The following is an 18,447-nucleotide window of genomic DNA, read 5'->3' as shown; positions in this document are numbered from 1 at the left end:
CCTACATCTGTATGGACTAAAAGGGGTTTCAGCCCTAGGAGTAGGTGGCAACGGCCTCTGGACAAAAATAATTGTAGCCCACACCTTGAAGTGGCCTTCAGGCCTTGTGTGTCTGGCAACTTGCATAATGTAAAATAAAATATAAAATAAAAGTCAATTCACATGTAAAGATTGGATTAACAGACTTTCGAGTAAAAGTGGTGTGGTTCACTTTGATTAATCCTGGCCATCTCTCATTTTGACTGATTGCAATAGTTGTTTGTGCCTGGATATGTTACTGTTTCATTCCATCATCAGTTGTGTATTTTGGTTTACAATTATTCTAGTTGTCATAAGATTTGAAATTTGAACACGATGCTAGGGTTTTGTGTTGTTGTACATGTATGTTTGTTGTAATCCCGACTGAACAATAATAAGGGAATCAATGTGTGGTGAAGAGGTTTTCAACTAGTGGTTTAATCCCAACGAGGCCTGGTTCTTGATAATTTTACCGGGACGAAGTCGAGGTAAATTATAAAGAACCAGGCCTCGGGGGGTTTAAACCACTAGTCGAAAACCGATTCAACACACTTTGATTCCCTTTCATAAATACCTTTTCGGTCAAAAACATCATCACTTTTTGGTCAAAAAGTAAAATACGTGCAAAAATTATAATTGTTAAATGATTTCTTTCAACACAACACCCCTCAAGCTATGAAATGGTAAAGCACTCTGTCGCCCTCGGGTAAACAACTCCTTATAAGGGAATGCTTAACGCGTGATGTGGCACAACTGTTTCAGCCGTTGCTCTCGACGAATAGGAATGAAGAAACTGTCTCTAAAAGAACAGGTGCAAGGTCGCGTGTCACACCCATGAATTAACACTTTTTACCGGTCATAAACAAAGGTTTATACACACCCACGTGACGCGCTCTCCACCAATAGGAATAGCGAAACTGTCTGAGGTATTTATGAATGCCAAGTATAAAATGTTTCACCAATGTATGTGAGAGGCCAAGATTCCTTAAAATGTCCAAATACCCATTTTCTAATACAGATAAAGTCCTCATGTGAGCGAGGGAAAAGTTACAAGTCTCTTACCTCCTGTTAAAGTGGTGTAAGGTGCCATGGCATTTGATACCCTTCCATTGCAAAATTTATGGCAGCGTTCTGAGAAAAATGGTTTGTCCATTTTTTGCAGTGGTATGTTTTGGTGTACTATTGCATATTTTGAACTGGTGCAGTTTTTGAGTTTACCTATAACTTTTTCAATGGGTTGATGTGAACTTTTTCAATGGATTTGTGTCAAAAGCTTTTGATTATGATTCATGCTTTTTGTAATACATTTCTTTTACAGGTACTAACGATAGTGAAACTATTTTTAAAAGAAATGTTGACAATAAATCACATTGCGTTTCATGATTGTTTATCATTGTTCAGCCTCCAGGGATAGTCAAAACCTTGACCTAGGAACACAAATGTCGCCGACATTTATGTTCATTTGAAATGTGTATTTTTTTGTTATGCTGGATCTTCTTTTCTGATTATATTTGGGTTTTAATTTTTTTTTTTTTTTACCCATACACCGATGTATGTTACTCAGTACTTCCCTGAGTCCTGTGAAAAAATATCACAGGCATATTACTCGGGTGGGATTTAAACCCACAACCCTTGCAATTTTAGAGCAGTGTTTTACCAACTAGACTACCGAGATTGCCCGGTAGCTAGAGGCAGTGGTATCTAGAATTGCAAGGGTCGTGGGTTCGAATCCCACCTGAGTAATATGCCTGTGATATTTTTTTACAGGACTCTGGAAAGTACTGAGTATACAGTGCTAACACACATCGATGTCTGGGTAAAAAAACAAAATTAATATTCTTTATCTCCGATGCAAATTTAACATCTATTCTATGTTTATGTTATTATATCGTTATCTGTAATTGTATACTGTCTTAGTAACTTAATCCGGCCTACTGTTAATTTTTACCTTTATTGTGCACTGGTTAACTCCCTTGACTGTGTTTTTACTCTACAGTATCAAATTGTTACTTGAATTTCATATTTTCTGTTTGAAATAAACTGTCAGCTCTAACTAACAGGCTTTTTTCAGCAGCAACATTTCTCGTAAGTCATAACCATATGGTGTCTAGGCGGGTACTGGTCACTTCGGCACCTTGCAAACTCGGCACCTGCAAACTCGGCACCAGCAAACTCGGCACCTCTCAAACTCGGCACCCACAACCTCGGCACCTTGCAAACTCGGCACCCACAACCTCGGCACCTTGCAAACTCGACACCCACAAACTCGGCACATGTACAAATACAAACTCGGCACCCAGTTGAAAAAGTTCGATTTTCACTTGTTGACTGAATCATGGAGGAAGAAATAGACGGCGCGGGCGCCACGGTCAATTTCCTGATAGGGGCCCAAATTTTCTCCAGAGTTGGGGATTTCTTATCAACTCCCATATTATAACTAGTGATTTTGCCATTAACAGCGTTTACTAAGCTACTACTAACTATCAAACCATTTTTTATTGTGTAAGTACATGTACGTTGTTTTTTAAACACTTCACTCTTCGAGGTAATATTCCTTGGTGCCGAGTTTGTTAGTCAATAAAACGCCGGTGCCGAGTTTGTATGGTGCCGACATTCTTGGTGCCGAGTGGGTGCCGAGTTTGCAAGTAGCCGAGTTTGCAGGTGCCGAGTTTGCAAGGTGCCGAGTTTGCAAGGTGCCGAGTTTGCAAGGTGCCAAGTTTGCAAGTAGCCGAGTTTGCAAGGTGCCGAGTTTGCAGGTGCCGAGTTTGCAAGGTGCCGAGTTTGCAAGGTGCCGAGTTTGCAGGTGCCGAGTTTGCAAGGTGCCGAGTTTGCAAGGTGCCGAGTTTGCAGGTGCCGAGTTTGCAAGGTGCCGAGTTTGCAAGGTGCCGAGTTTGCAAGGTGCCGAGTTTGCAAGTGCCCAGTTTGCGAGGTGCCGAAGTGTCCGGTAATCATCTAGGCAAACAGTTACTTGCAATCTTATACACGTGCGCACAGCATCCGGCTTTATTTTTTTACATCTTCGAGTACCGGTCGCTGGGTTCGCTATATAAAAACGGTTCATTAATACATTATTATTATCTTGATGATCCTCAGGTACGCTGGAGCTGGATCTGAACAACATGCCGGCTCCAAGAAAGAAGTCCCGGCAGTGTGGTCTGAAACAGTTGCCTGACAACAAAGAAGGCAAGGAGGTGGAGATGGTGTCATTGTTTGAACAGAAACGCGTCAATGGATGGTGGCCTTGCTTTAGTGAGGAGACTGGGGAGCGAGAACTAACCGTACGTATTTTAGAACAAATAAAACATTTTATTTTAATTTTATTTTATATCAACAATGATTGTGCACCAAGCCATTTGCGAGTTAGATTTTTACACTTGCACGTAAGGTTTGATGGGATTTTTAGTATTGTAGGCTTATGCCTTTTAACACCCCATATCAATGTTCATTTGAGTATTTGTCAAAGCTGTTTTTGAACTGATTGGTTGTCTTGGCGTTGACCACTTTGGCTGGGAGTCTCTACCAGTTTTTATCAACTCGCTGTGTGAAGAAGTATTTTCTGAGATTGAGCTCTTTTTTTAGCCTTATTTTTGAAGAGCTTCGTGTCATGGCGGCTTGTGTTACTAGTTTGTGAGAGTGTGAAAAGACTACTGGCATCTATATCCACGATACCGTAAGAATCTTGAAGGTTTCGATGAGGTCCCCTCACACTCTTCGTTAATAATGACTTGCTTAGTCACAAACTACTTGTTATTGTTGAATTCCTAAGACTGTAACTGAACTATAATTGAACTAAACTATGTCTATATGGAAGTGTCGTGGCCGAGCGGTTAAGAGCACTGAATTCAAACTCTGGTGTTTCTGATCAGCAGAGTGTGGGTTCGAATCCCCAGCTGTGACACTGTGTCCTTGAGCAAGACACTTAACCATTGCTTTGTCCTTTGGATGGGACGTAAAGCCGCTGGTCCCATGTGTTGTGTAATGCATGTAAAAGAACCCAGTGCACTTGTCGAAAAGAGAAGGGGTTCGCCCTGGTGTTCCTGGTTGTGGCTGCTTAATGCGCCAGAGCACCATGTAAACCCGTATAAGGTGCTAAATAATTGGGTCTCTTTCTGAAAGTTTGTATATACTCAGCGCCTTGAGTACCTTGTTTGGTAGATACGTGCGCTATATAAGACTTCGATATTGTTAATATTATATAGAGACAGTTGCTATGTCAAATTGTTCGGGGCAAGCTTTTGTATAGCAACCTCTAGATGAGCACACCCTGGTACCATTGTGCCGTACACATATCCATTCAGAATTGTGTATGGTGTTCACCGTCTCTTATATAACTACCGAAAAGCTTGCCCCTAGTCATATAAGGAATTCAAATGTAATTGGTAACTTGTGATCAAGCATGTCATTGTATCAGATAAATCACAGGCATATTACTCGGGTGGGATACGAACCCATAACCTTTGCAACTCTAGAGCGGTGTCTTACCAACTAGCCATTTTTTTGTCTTACATAGGGAAAGCTTGAGATGGAATTGGAGATTGTCAGCGAGCAGGAGGCTGATGAGAGACCCGCTGGAAAGGCCAGAGATGAGCCAAATGCTAACCCAACTCTGGATCCACCCAAGTAAGTATTATTGTTCAATTCAGTTGAGTCTTTAATCTTTGCCCAGTTATGGCCAATGTTGTGAAATTTGTTGTGGATTTTTTGTCTCAGTTTTTGCAGGGACTAATATCTCAGTTGTAAGAGAATGAAACAGAACAGAGAATGTTTTGTTTTAGAAATAATGTGTCAGAATATGACCTTTATTTTGACCTTTTATGAATGAAGGTAAAATCTTGCTGTTATTTGTTCCGGCTGTGGGTGATTGCGGCAGCTATTGTCTATATCCAAGCATGTGATTTCGTAGGTTTTTCTCAAACTCTCCTTGAGAATCCAAATCGTCTTGGAAGAAGTAACGCAGTCACCAAAAGGAGAAAGAGGTTGTATAATACAGGGATGAGATTGTTCAGACTTTTGGCAGAATTCAGACTTTTTATGACGGCCAGGTGAAGAAAATCGTTTTCCACAAATAAAGAAATCCTGCTCATTGGTCTACTTCTCTAGTGCTTTGGATACTGTTTCCAAAAGCTCCTTGGAATCTATAACACCAGGGGTTACCAAAAGGTGGAAATGGCATCATTTCAACATACCTTTGAAGTTGTATCCAGTTTTCAGACTGTTTCGTTAGTAATGACTCTCACCCCTGATAATAATAAGTATTGTATTGTAATAAGCTATTTTCAGGATTTTTCACACTTGGCAAATCTCATTTTATATGTTATTTTTGTGAACAAAACAGACCTAAGTTTAGTCACAACTGGGCGTGCAAATAATCGTTGTATGAATGCTGCGTGCAGCATGCCAGCCAGACTTACTTCACAGGTTGCCCAATTGACTAGTTAAAGCAACAAAACGGTTAAGATGTAGTAACACTATATGTGTACATGTACCTACATTTTAGTACATGTACTTGCCTGGTAGATTATGTTCTTTTGGAAACTTGTATTGCTTTATATTCTGCTGTTTTTAGATTTTTTTTCTGAATTCGGGAGACTTCTCAGTTTTGAAATGAGATATGAATAGTTTAGAACACTAATCCAAGTGAGTGTGATCAATAATCAAATTTTTATACACCAAATTTGGTTGTACAAAGAAAAATTGAGTAAAGTTTGAGTTAAACTTGTGACCTCTGGATTATCGTGTCGGCACTCTGCCAACTGAGCTATCTATAGCTGGCCCTACTGTTGGCAGTCTCCCTATTTTGTCAATATCTTTGTTCGGGCGGTGCCAGTCAAGGAGCCATGCAACCTGTAACTGCCAGGGTTCGCAGCCAAGTTCACGGTACAACCTAGACTTGATGACAAGTCCTTAGGCGCTGCCTATTTGTCTGCCGTTCATGCAACAGTCACACTCACAGTGCGATGTTACACATGCAACAGTTGTAGGTAGCGCGAGGTAGCTCTAGGTATATGCGACTGACTCATACACACATACTGGGGTCGAGGGTGTGTGTATCGTCCCCGTAGCTACACCGCGCTGTAACTACACACCGCGCTAAACAATTAACGTCTTGACTTCAAGACTAGGTGCAACTTGGGAATTGGCAGCAGAGGGATCACTGTGAAGGGATGTTAACGTTTTGTTTAAAATGTTAACCACAAGGGAAACAGACTGGGTAAATGTTTTTTTTTAAATGCACTGGACACTATTGGTAATCACTGTTAGCATAAAAACTTACTTGTTAACGATCAATGGAGAGCTGTGGATAGTATAAATTAATGTGAGAAACTGCTCCCTCTGAAGTAACTTAATTTTCGAGAAAGAAGTAATATTTTCCACTTAAATATTTGAATCTGATTTTGTGACCACAGAATTTGAGGTCTCAAAATAAAGCGTCTGAAAGCACACAACTACGTGGACAAAGAGCTAAAATAAGATTGGTGTCAAGTATGAATCAATCTTAATTGCTAAGCAAAGTGTGATGTCACAGTACAAATCACCACGGTAATTCTGATAACCCATCTTAAAGATTAATTTTAATGCATAGTGAAAATTTAGTCATGTAACACAATGGAGGTAAGCCAGACTGCATCACTTGCAGTAGGTAGAAAGCAATACATGCCCACAGCCATGGCAGCTTTGTGTCTATAAATGGAGGGTATGCATTGGTAATTACTCCAAAACTTATATGAAGAATGTATATTGTGCTGTTAAAGCAATCGCACAACATCGGTAAACAGTATTGTCCAAAGGCCCACACTTCGTGGAAGTGTCGTGGCCGAGCGGTTAAGAGCACCGAATTCAAACTGGTGTTTCTGATCAGCAGAGTGTGGGTTCGAATCCCCAGCCGTGACACTTGTGTCCTTAAAAGCAAGACACATAACCATTGCTTCGTCCTTCGGATGGGACGGAAAAAGCCATTGGTCCCATGTGTTGTGTAATCGCATGTAACAGAACCCAGTGCACTTAAGAGAAGGGGTTCCCCCCGGTGTTCCTGGCTGGATTGGCAGCATATTGCGCCATAGCACCTTGTAAACCATTACATGGTGCTTAAGGATTAGGTCTTACATGTATATCTCAAAATTCGCCCCGCTCCTTGCAGTAATAATACCTAGCGCTTTGTATCCTTTGGCAAAAGGCGCGTTGTAAATACGGTTATTATTATTATTATTATTTGTTATTCGTGTATCACAACTTAATAACAAACCTGTGAAAATTTAGGCTCAACTGGTCATCGGAGTCGGGAGAAAATAACGGGAAAACCCACCCTTGTTTCCACACGTTGTGTCATGACATATGTTTAAAATAAATCTGTTATTCTCGATATCGAGAATTGATAATTGTTTTAATGTTTTCTCAAAAAGTAAAGCATTTCATGGAATAACATTTCAAGGGAAGTCTTTCACCATTACCTTCTGTAAACCCTGTAAGTTATTTGTAAATCTGTGAAATTTTTATTTTTGTTCTGTACAGAAAGTGTCCAATGTGTATACCTTTGGTAACATACTCCAAAACTTTTATGAAGAATTTCTCTTGCACTGTCAAAGTGTTCCTTTTGCAAGTGGTTGCCTGTAAAACAATTTTCCTGGTTTGACGGGGCGCTTTATGAGCTCTACTCAGGGGACTGAGTGAAGCACAACCTACCCTATTAAGTAGCAAAGAATGTTACATCCAAACCCCTCAACGCCAGCAGCAGCGAGTGGAAATGCCATGTGGTGGTGGTGGTGGTGGTGTGGTAACAGAGAGGGTGATAACAAACATGAGGGCCCCCTGTATGTCCAAATATTGGGGAAAAAACTTGTTTAGCGTCCTGCCTTTTTGAAAAAAGGTGGGCCTTTTCTTTTCTTTTTTTTATTTAAAATGGCCAACCGCCACATTTTAAAGACAACTGGCTGAGCTACTACATGTATTATTCGTATGATAAACACAAAATTAATTTTGTTTGTCTTACTACATGTACATGTATTATTCATATAAAAAACAATAAAAAGGAGGCGCCCTGTAAAAAGGAAGCGAGCCTAAGTCTTTGCAATATTCAATTTAAAAACACAAAATTATTTTTTTTCCCGTTTGAGATCGTTAAAATTACCCCCCTTTTTTTTCTTTTTCTTTTTTCGAAAAAAAAAAAAAAAAAAAAAAAAGGAAAAAAAAAGGAAGCAGCCTGAGACTCTTAAAAGAAAGTCGACAGCGACGTACACATGTTTTGTTTTGGGGGCCTGTGTCTGTGTGTTCGTTGCTCTGGTTTGGTGGTTTGTGTGGCAGTTAGTGATCTCTCTCGTCACATTAACACCTTCAATCAGTCAGTGGGTTTGCTTCAAACCCTGCATGGAATGTTCCTCTCCCACATAGTCGTATTATTATTACTATTATTATTATTGTGCTGATATCCATAAACCCACAAGTGGTTGAGGTGTAAATGAACACCAAATTACTCCCAGGGAAGTGGTGGAATAGAGAATGTCATTTTTTTTTTTCTCATTTAAAGGAACATTACAGAATTGGTTTTGCTAACAAAACAGTTGCTGGCAGTGTTAGCACTTTATGTAATCCACCATATACATAAACTGACAAACCTGTAGAAAGTCAAATTTGATCGGCCATCTGGGTCACGAGAGAATAGTTAAAAACAGATTACAAATTTTGCATTGCATCGACGCCAAAACAAAAATGAATAAAATGCTCTCTGAGCGATAAACTCCAAACGCGAAATTAGATTATTTATTTCTCATCAAATATGAAATTTCAGATAGAAATATTTTAAGGAATGTTTTCTTTACTGATCATCAATTAGACTCTGTAAGTTTGATGTAAATCTGTGATCTTAACGATTTTTGTTTCTTACCAATTCTGTAATGTTCCTTTAAGTTATTTTTTAAAACAAATTACTCTAAGGTATACATGCAAATAAAGATCTTAACAAGTAAAAACAAAAACATTTATATATATATATTTTTTTATCCCCCACGTTAAACTGTCCATAACTTTGGGCGACATCTGACTCATTTTCACAGAGTGGGTCACATATACATTACTATCTCAGGGCTCAGATTATTTAAGGAGGAAATCCAAAAGACTGGGGGGCTTTTTGGGCAAAATACTTGGAAAGAATGTTTTTTTTTACAAGATCAGAATCAAAATAAGGAAATTACTTCCTTAACTTTAAGCACTAAAAACAAACGTGGACAACATCAAAATATTGGTTTGTGGTTACACCATGTGTGTGTTTCTACTTGCCAGGTAAAGTTTGTTCCTTAGGGAACTGTCTATATATTCTACTACTAGAAGATTTATCGTGTTTTCGGGAGACTTCTCAGTTCTGAAAAAAACTGGTCTGCTTATTAACTACAACTGGGCGGAAGGTATAGACCCATTGCATACATGTATGACGCCACACTCTCAAAAAGGAGGCAGATCATTGGACAATAGCTGTACTCTGTGCGTAAAAACGTGCGCGTGACTTCAGCGTTCCTGTAGCGTTTCGCATTATGCAAGGGGGAGCTATTGATTTCTTACACAATACAGAATGCGCCTCTGAACAATGCGCGTATTTTGGGTGTCAACTCTCTTTTGTGCATGTTTGTATTTGATGATTTTGACACCCAAAATGACACCCAGGATAGGCACATGTGAGTACCCTGCGCGTATTGCAAGGGGTCTATAGAAAATTGGCGGGGACTACTTCATTAGCTTATAGGATCGTTGTTAACTGCACTACCGCGGAGTGATTTCTTAATATTGGTCTCAACGCTTCTAGAAGGTTGTACAATGGGCCCTGGGGTGGATTTCACAAAGAGTTAGGACTAGTCTTATCTCGTCTTAGGACGAGTTACTAGTCCTAACTTAGGACTAGCTGCACGTTTTTGATATCTCCTAGGACTAGTCCTAAGTTAGGACTAGTCCTAACTGTTTGTGAAATCGACCCCTGGCCTCCTGTTCAATGTTGGCTCTCATGGTGCGGTCTTCACTCCAGCTGGGGTGAACAACATTGAGCAAGGACCGGGGAACGGGGGAGGGTATGTTCATTGTCACGTAGCCCAAGCATTTTGGTCTGGATTGTAGTTCTTGAATGATAAAACCCAGACCCGTGTGACATACAAGAGTCTTCAAGAGTCTGCAAGAGTCTTCACACTTGTGTAATCTCACTCCTGAAACGGTGAATAGTCATATTAACATGTTCATGTACAAGTGAACGCAAAGTGAAGCCATTTATTGTTTAAGTATAATGCAAGAAAAGTTAAAAAGAACAGACCAGTGCCGACCTCTCGTAAAGTACACAACAGCTAGTTCTATTTTCTTGTGATGAAATACAATGTTGCATTTGTGTATTATACTGGTTGCAAATTTCCAGACTTTTATCTGAATCCAATAATTTTATTCATGATGTCCTCTTTTTTGGGTTGAGTTTTGGTTTTCTGCAACAATTTGCCTTTATTTTTTTCATTGACTAGCATTAGATTTTCTCTGGTCCATCTTCCTATCTCAAGTCAATACATTTTTATTTATTTCTTTTTTTTTTGGGGGGGGGCAGGGAAGGTACTTCAATTAAGGGCTGTATGAACATTCTTTGCAAACTGCGGTTAACTCATAGCTGTTGGAGACAATGAACTACCCAGCCGGCAGCCGTACCACTTGTCCTAAACTTGTACTGGTCCTTGGGGTGTTTTAACTGGCGTTCACTTAGTGTAATCTTCTATAGTCCAAAGTCAGCATGCCTGCAGATAGTTCACCTGATCTCATTTGGGGGTTTCTGGCTGGTGCCATTTAAGTTTTAAAAAAACAGCAACTTGCACTTGATACGTTTGGTCATTGTCAACCACCAGTCTTCTCACTTGGTGTATCTCAACATTTATGCATAAAACAACAAATCTGTGAGAACTTAGGCTCAATTGGTCATCAAAGTTGCAAGAAAATTATAAAAGAAACAACACCCTTGTTGCACAAATTTGTGTGCTTTCAGAGGCACAAGAAAGGCTTCGGGCATGAAGTCTTTCTCTTGTGATAAATTACATCTTCCTCAAAAACTACATTACTTCAGAGAGAGCTGTTATTCACATTGTTTTATACTATCAACAGCTCTCCGTTGCTCGTTGCCAAGTAAGTTTGTATGCTAATATATATTGTGAGTAATTACCAAACGTGTCCAGTGCCCTTTCAAGTCTTGCCGTGCCTGGCTCTTTCCTCTAGTTATCTTCTTGACAGAGCGGGTGTTCCTGCTTTAATTGATTGAATGAACTTTAGTTAACCTTATAATGTATCTGTTTACAAGTCAGCAATCGATTTACTCCGGGGTCATCCTGTGTGTGACAGCTTGATGTATTTGCTTGAAGGAGAAGACCCTCACCTTTCATTTTGGGCTAATTTTTAACAGACTTAAAGGCAGTGGACACTATTGGTTATTACTCAAAATAGTTGTTCGCATAAAAACCTACTTGGTAACAAGCAATGGGGAGCTGTTGATAGCATTAAACATTGTAAGAAACGGCTCCCTCTGAAGTAATGTAGTTTTCCAGAAAGAAGCAATTTTCCACGAATTTGATATCAAGACCTCAGAATTAGATTTTAAAGTACCGAAATCAAGCATCTGAAAGCACACAACTTGGTGTGACAAGGGTGTTTTTTCTTCCATTATTATCTTGCAACTTCGATGACCAATTGAGTTCAAATTTCCACATGTTTGTTATGTTGTGCATATGTTGAGATACACCAACTGAGAAGACTAGTCTTTGACAATTACCAATAGTGTCCAGTGTCTTTAATACTTTAATGATACAAGCGTAAATAAACATAGTGGTTTGATTGCGTGACGACAGTTTTTTAAATTTTTATTTGATTGTCAGGGGTACGTTATTGATGTTTATCTTGTTTCCCCTTGGTGGTACTATGAAACTGCATATGTGTCTTTCCCATGGTTATATAACCTACATATATTTCTGTTTGTCAGCCAGGTCAACAGAGCAGTTCTCTGATATTCTTCTATTGCGTGGACTTAGTATTTTTGTTTTTAGTTAGTGTATGATATTGTGTATGGAAAAGCCTTTCGGGGACTACGGTTGCCCGGGGCTGTTTACTCCCCAGGGAGCTGAGAAAGATAAAAAGGATGCTATTGGCCTATTGACCAGGGAACTAATGCCAAGCGCATTGATATGGTTATTGTAAAATGTGCTGTATAAGAACAATATGTATAAGTAACGTTCAAGTTTGTTTTTTTCTACCATTGCCTGGAGTTAGTAATTTTTGTTTTCAGTTCTAGTGATTATCTTTGTTTGTTTTGGACACAAAATGAAACGAAGGTTGTCCTCAGTCTGTCGAACCACTTGGATCCTTCAAGCTGAGAGTTACTCTCTACTGATTTGGGCTGTGGCCCCAATTAATGGTAACCAGGGGCCTGTTGCCACCTACTCCTGGAGTTGAAACAGGGGCATGTTGCCACCTACTCCTGGAGCTGAAACTTTGGCATGTTGCCACCTACTCCTGGGGCTCAAACAGGGGCATGTTGCCACCTAACTGGGGCTGAAACAGCCTGCATGTTGCCACCTAACTGGGGCTGAAACAGCCTGCATGTTGCCACCTGTTCTCCTTGGGCTGAAACAGGGGCATGTTGCCACCCAACTAGGGCTGAAACAGGGGCATATTGCCACCTACATGTACTCCTTGGGCTGAAACAGGGGCATTTTGCCACCTACATGTACTCCTTGGGCTGAAACAGGGGGATGTTGCCACCTGTACTCCTATGGCTGAAACAGGGGCATGTTGCCACCTGTACTCTTGGGGCTGAAACGGGGGCATGTTGTCACATACTGCTGGGGGTGAAACAGGGCATGTTGCCACATACATGTACTCCTTGGGATGAAACAGGGGCATGTTGCCACATAATGTACTCCTGGGGCTGAAACATTGCCATGTTGCCACATACTCGTGTGGCTGAAACATTGCCATGTTGCCACATACTCCTGGGGCTGAAACTATGGCATGTTGCCATTTACTCGTGGGGCTGAAACAGGGGCATGTTGCCACCTGTACTCTTGGGGCTGAAACGGGGGCATGTTGTCACATACTGCTGGGGGTGAAACAGGGCATGTTGCCACCTACTCCTGAGGCTGAAACAGGGGCATGTTGCCACATACATGTACTCCTTGGGATGAAACAGGGGCATGTTGCCACATAATGTACTCCTGGGGCTGAAACATTGCCATGTTGCCACATACTCGTGTGGCTGAAACATTGCCATGTTGCCACATACTCCTGGGGCTGAAACTATGGCATGTTGCCATTTACTCGTGGGGCTGAAACAGGGGCACTCTCATATCTTCTGACACTTCATTGAACCCAGGATACTGCAGCCACTTTAGGTTTGTAGATATGCTTCCTGTGTTTTGATCTTTATTGATGATCGTTGTTGCAAGTCGGATTTCCTCTTTTAACAGAGTACAGGGTTTGTCGTAATAAAGACCAAAAAAAAGTGATTACTTTGAGTCTGAGAGGGTGCCATATAAAGTTCAAACCAGTGTCTGTCGTCTTCTGAGAAGTTGTTGTGTCAGTGATCCATTCTGTTGTCTCCATTTGACAGACTGCCAAAGTGGAGTTGCTAATGTTCCGACACCCCTTGTGTATTTTATGGTGTGTCATGGTCTAACGGTTTAGAGCACGCGGATTCAAGCTAATGGTGTTTGATCAGCAGAGTGTGGGTTCAAGTCCCGGTCATGACACTTGTGTTAAAGGATTTGGGTACATGTACTTTTACAAAATGTTCATAGATTTACATTTAACTCACAGGGTTTGAAGATAATTATAGTGGAAAGCTTCCCTTCAAATATTACGTACTGAGGTGCTGTAGTTTTTGAGAAATTAGTAAAAACAATGTCATGAAAATACGTTTGTAAATGATTAAGGTAATTTTCGTCTTCGTAAAAGTTGGGGGGGAGGGGTAGTGCTTTCTGCTCTACCAGCCAGGCTTCTGATGGAAGATACCCAAGCCTACATCTGTATGGACTGAGCCCAGGAGTAGGTGGCAACGGCCTCTGGAAAAGTAGTTGGTTGTAGCCCACACCTTGAAGTGGCCTTCAGGCCTTGTGTGTCTGGCAACTTGCATTATAAAACATAACAAAAGATCCTATTACTGGTGAGGCATCTGCTCTAGCAATGCAAAGGTTGTGGGTTGGAATCTCACTCGGGTGGTATGCCCCATTGGGTACACAGTGCTTATAGTACAAGTTAGTGTAAGGGCCAAAAAAAAAAAAAAAATGATTTAGCAGTAAACCTGTTCTGCTCATTTCATTGTTGTAGTTCTTGGTAAAGAGAGCCACTGTAGTCACCTGATGTTTATGCTCAATTTAACATGTATTGGATAACAGATAATATATCAGAGTTGGCAAAAGAGTGGGGGCGGAAGGGGGGTGAGGGGGCAGATAATCTGAGATTTACATCCATATGCACGGACCTTGATGTTCTGAAGCTGGCACTACATAACAGGCCTGTGAAATCAGAGCGTTTTTTTATTTTCTTTTTTTCTTTCTTTTCTTCCTCATAATTTTCGTAGTATTTGTATATTATTCCCCCTTGTATAAGCTTGACATGCCTTCTTTAAGCTTGGCAACAATAATACGTACAACTAGCACCTTGTACACCCTTATAAGGTGCTAAATAATTGGGTCTCAAAATTCATCACTGCCATAACCTATCTTTCTGAAAGTTTGTATATACTCAGCACCTTGAGTACCTTGTTTGGTAGATACGTGCGCTATATAAGACTTGGATATCATTATTAAATTGATATTATTACTGTACTGTGAGATAAGCCTAGTAACTGGATTAATGGGGTGCCCTGATTTGACCAGCGTAAATGGATGATGCTACCTCACTTGACTTTACAAGACCCTTCTTACATCAGGTTGTTCAGCTCTTTTTTAAGGGTGCTGCGGTCAATTTCACAAAACTCTTCCTAACTTAGGGCTAATCTTAGGACTTAGGACGAGTCCCAACCCTGCACTGTAGCATGCAGACCTTAAGATTAATCCTAAGTTAGGATGAGTTACTCGTCTAAACTCGAGATTAGATGAGTCCTAACTCTTTGTGAAATCGACAACAGGCCTGACAAAAGAATCTTCGGACTAACGAAAGAGTGGGGGCAGGAGGGGAATGAGTGGTCAGATAATCTGAGATTTACATCCATGGTAATATGCATGAACCTTGATGCTCTGAAGCTGGCAATACATACGAAACTGCGAAGAAACAAAACTGACAAAGCCCCGTGAGTCACTAGTAATCCCCACCAACAGACACTCCCTAAACAACAACTAAACACACTAGGAACATCAATAACACCAGCAAAATGAGCAAGTAAACCCTAAACATTGTCGTGAAAGTGTACTAAAAAAAATAAGTTAATTCTAGCCCAAGGCAGGTACAAATCCTTTCCCCCAATTCGGGATTTACCCCCTGCGCTGCTGTGATGTAGTTGACCTAGCCATTTCACTCAAACGTATTTCACTTCATCTTTCTTAAAATTGATGTCATGTTCTGGTAATTTAATTTTTTTAGCACTATTAGTTGTCTCACTATCTTTTGATCTGATCTTAGAAGAGTGCCACTTGACACCAAGTATTTTCCGGGCAATTAATAACTATTAAGAGCCCCTAAAACCTTTTACAAATACCCATAATATCCGCCTACTTTTGATAGGTACCAGGAGGAAACAATTGTGAAAAAAAGGTCACTTAGTGCGGTTGAATTGTTTCTTGTGTAGGTCGCCCCTCCCCCAGTTGTCCATAAACATTGCCCCGTGTGACAAGACCCATAGGGCCTGTCACTCAAGACAACTTGTTCGAGAGGCAACCAATACACTGTGTTGCACGTTTTCAAAGATTTTTTGGGACCACTTTTATCCTACATTACTGTAATGCTTGAAGGAAACAAACTCGTAAACTTTAACTTGTCCCGTTGCTCAAATGCGTGCAAAACTTGCCCAGTCTATTTACTCGTAAAGATGGCATGTGATGGGAATTACATGTATAATACTTGATTTAAAGATGCTCTTGACACTCCCATGCAATCTAATGGGTGACTTTTGGGACTCTAGGTGGCAGCAGACTCGGTAATGTGCGTGTGCTCCGAACGATGTAAACATTGGACATTTACCTGGGAAGTCTGCTGCCACCTAGTGTTCCAAAGTCCCTCATTGTTGTAGCACAGAAATTGTTATTCTAACACTATCTCATATCTGACAATCACCCCAAGAAAATTATGCGAAAATTGTGAATGCCTTTTTTTCTTCCTGGAGGTTACCTGGAACTCATTGTCTCAAAACACGGCCCTAGTAGACTCCTTTGTTTTACTCGCTGTCCGGGAGACCTGTACCAACTCTTCGATGATACAATCTACATTCCATAAAGTCGTATCGAGTTTGATTGTCTTATAAATAGATTGATAGTGTTGTTGAGTTTGATGTAGTATCGTATCCATCAACAAGATTGTGTGTATTTGAATTTCACAGCGGTATGAATCATTTGTAAAGTACCGTAAGTGGCGATTGATTACACGAACTGATGGAGATGTTGATTTCCAGCGATCGAAGAAAAAAATAACTTTAAAAAAACAGGGACGTCCAGTAAACATGGGTTCACCGAGAGGACAGGGTACAATTAGGCCACATTCTGGTGGGTTGAGTACTGGGTTAGGGTGTTTACGGGCTAAATCAACACGATGCTTTTGTTGATGCAGAAGTGCTTTCGCCTGTCATTCCTGAGCCTGTTTTGGGATCGGTAACCAAAACACTTATTATTGATTCGAAAAGTTTCCACAAAAGTGTTTCCTTTTAGCGGAGAATGGACTTATTTTTCAACGCCCACATTTTTTTCGCATTCTTAGAAACGAGACTTATAATGGCGTCATGCGATCGGAATGTTTTTCCTTACCGATTGTTCTGTTTTTTAATTTCCAGTTCTGATATTTTACATTCGTCCATTCTTCCCTCAGTTGTTGAACTCTTGATGCTCCTGAACTACATACTCTCTAAAATTAACTAGTATCAACCCCTTTCAAGAAATGCTCCAGCCCACTCGATTACAAACCGTCATCGCTTCCTCCATGTGTGTGCAAACTGGATATCTCCTTGCCTGTCATAATAGAGAAAATGTTTGTTCCAAATATTTGGCAACTGTGCATTTTTGAACTGTTGATCTTGTCTTAAAGTAAAAACAATACTGCTGACACAGGCCTACTTTCCAGGAAAAGTTGAAGCGGAGGATGTGTGACTAATAAGATATGACCGTGAAACCTGGGTTGAAACCGTTCTCAGGGGACTCACCCTCCATGGTTAAAGTGGAAGTCCGCCGACATCGGTTTTGTTTTGGGTTCTTTTCAGGAAAGAGCGGGTCGGCCCTTCAATGGCAAAACGCCCTTACTAAAAAAAAAAATTGATTTTTGAAAAACAGCGAGAACAGAGATCAGCTGTTTTATTTTGAGAAAAGCCAGAACAGAGATGAGCTGTTTTGCCATAAAAATAAAACAGGATGAAATTGCAAAAAGAGATGTAAATAGAACATGTTATACATTCAAATCCAATACCTTTTAAATTTTGCAGTGACAAAAAGGAAACAGCCCTCAATTTAGCTTTCCGTGGCAAACTTGACATTTTGAGAAAAGCAAGAACAGAAATACGTTGTTTTGCCATAAAAACGGAACTAAAGTGTTAAAAAAAAAAAGGGTATATTTACATCCATATATAGTATGCCTTTGACCCTCGAAATGTAAAAAGCGCCCTCGATTTCGACAAGTGTGACAGTATTCCATACAAAATTGTATCTCTGGAGGGATCAATTCTGGTAAAATCTTAGTAATTGATACACAGTTTCAGCTTTAGACCTCTAATACGTATTTCCTGACGATGTACGCCGTCTTTAAGTTGTGATCCATTGTTGAGGTCCAAAGGTATCATATCAGAGTACAAATGCAACAAATAACTTGCAAGTCAAAGCTCTCTCCTTGAATATTATTCATTGGGGAGGATAGGTTCAAGTTTCAGAGTGGGGGGGGGGGTTGAATGGTTGCTATGGACAGTTTGGAATCGACCTAGTGGGCAGTCAACTGCAGTTGAACTGTATTTCTAGACTGCAGTTGACCTGTATTTCTAGATTACAGGAAATGTGCATGCACATTTGAAGACATTGTATTCTCCCTACTTTAGTCTGTTATCCGATTTTGTTTGTTTTTTTGCCAGTGGAAAATCAGAGAATTGTTTGTTAACAAATCCTGAATAGAGCCTACACCATTTGCACAAGGTTAGCCCTTGGACTCGATAGACTCCCGAAATGACCGCAGGGATCCAAATTAAAACTTGACTGCAGGCCTGTGGCCAGTGACAGGCCAGTAAACCGAGGACTGAACAGGCCAGGTGGT

At 40.4% G+C, this 18,447-nt stretch overlaps 1 protein-coding gene across 9 annotated transcripts in view; it reads left to right on the top strand.

Annotated features, from left to right (window-relative positions):
• Window positions 1–18,447, top strand: part of LOC139941124 (myoferlin-like) — a 146,151-nt gene that overhangs the window by 112,719 nt on the left and 14,985 nt on the right. For all 9 annotated transcript variants that reach the window (XR_011786540.1, XM_071937564.1, XM_071937566.1 and 6 more), the window contains 2 exons: window positions 3,112–3,296; window positions 4,529–4,638. Coding sequence is in view for 8 of the 9 variants with exons in the window: in XM_071937564.1 (XP_071793665.1) it covers window positions 3,112–3,296; window positions 4,529–4,638 (295 nt within the window). In the remaining variant the exon portion in view is untranslated. The remainder of the gene's footprint in view (window positions 1–3,111; window positions 3,297–4,528; window positions 4,639–18,447) is intronic.

Source organism: Asterias amurensis, chromosome 8 (assembly GCF_032118995.1).
Source record: "Asterias amurensis chromosome 8, ASM3211899v1".
Lineage (NCBI taxonomy): Eukaryota > Metazoa > Echinodermata > Asteroidea > Forcipulatida > Asteriidae > Asterias > Asterias amurensis.
Note: the sequence above shows the minus strand (reverse complement) of the source record. Positions and strands in the feature narration are given on the sequence as shown.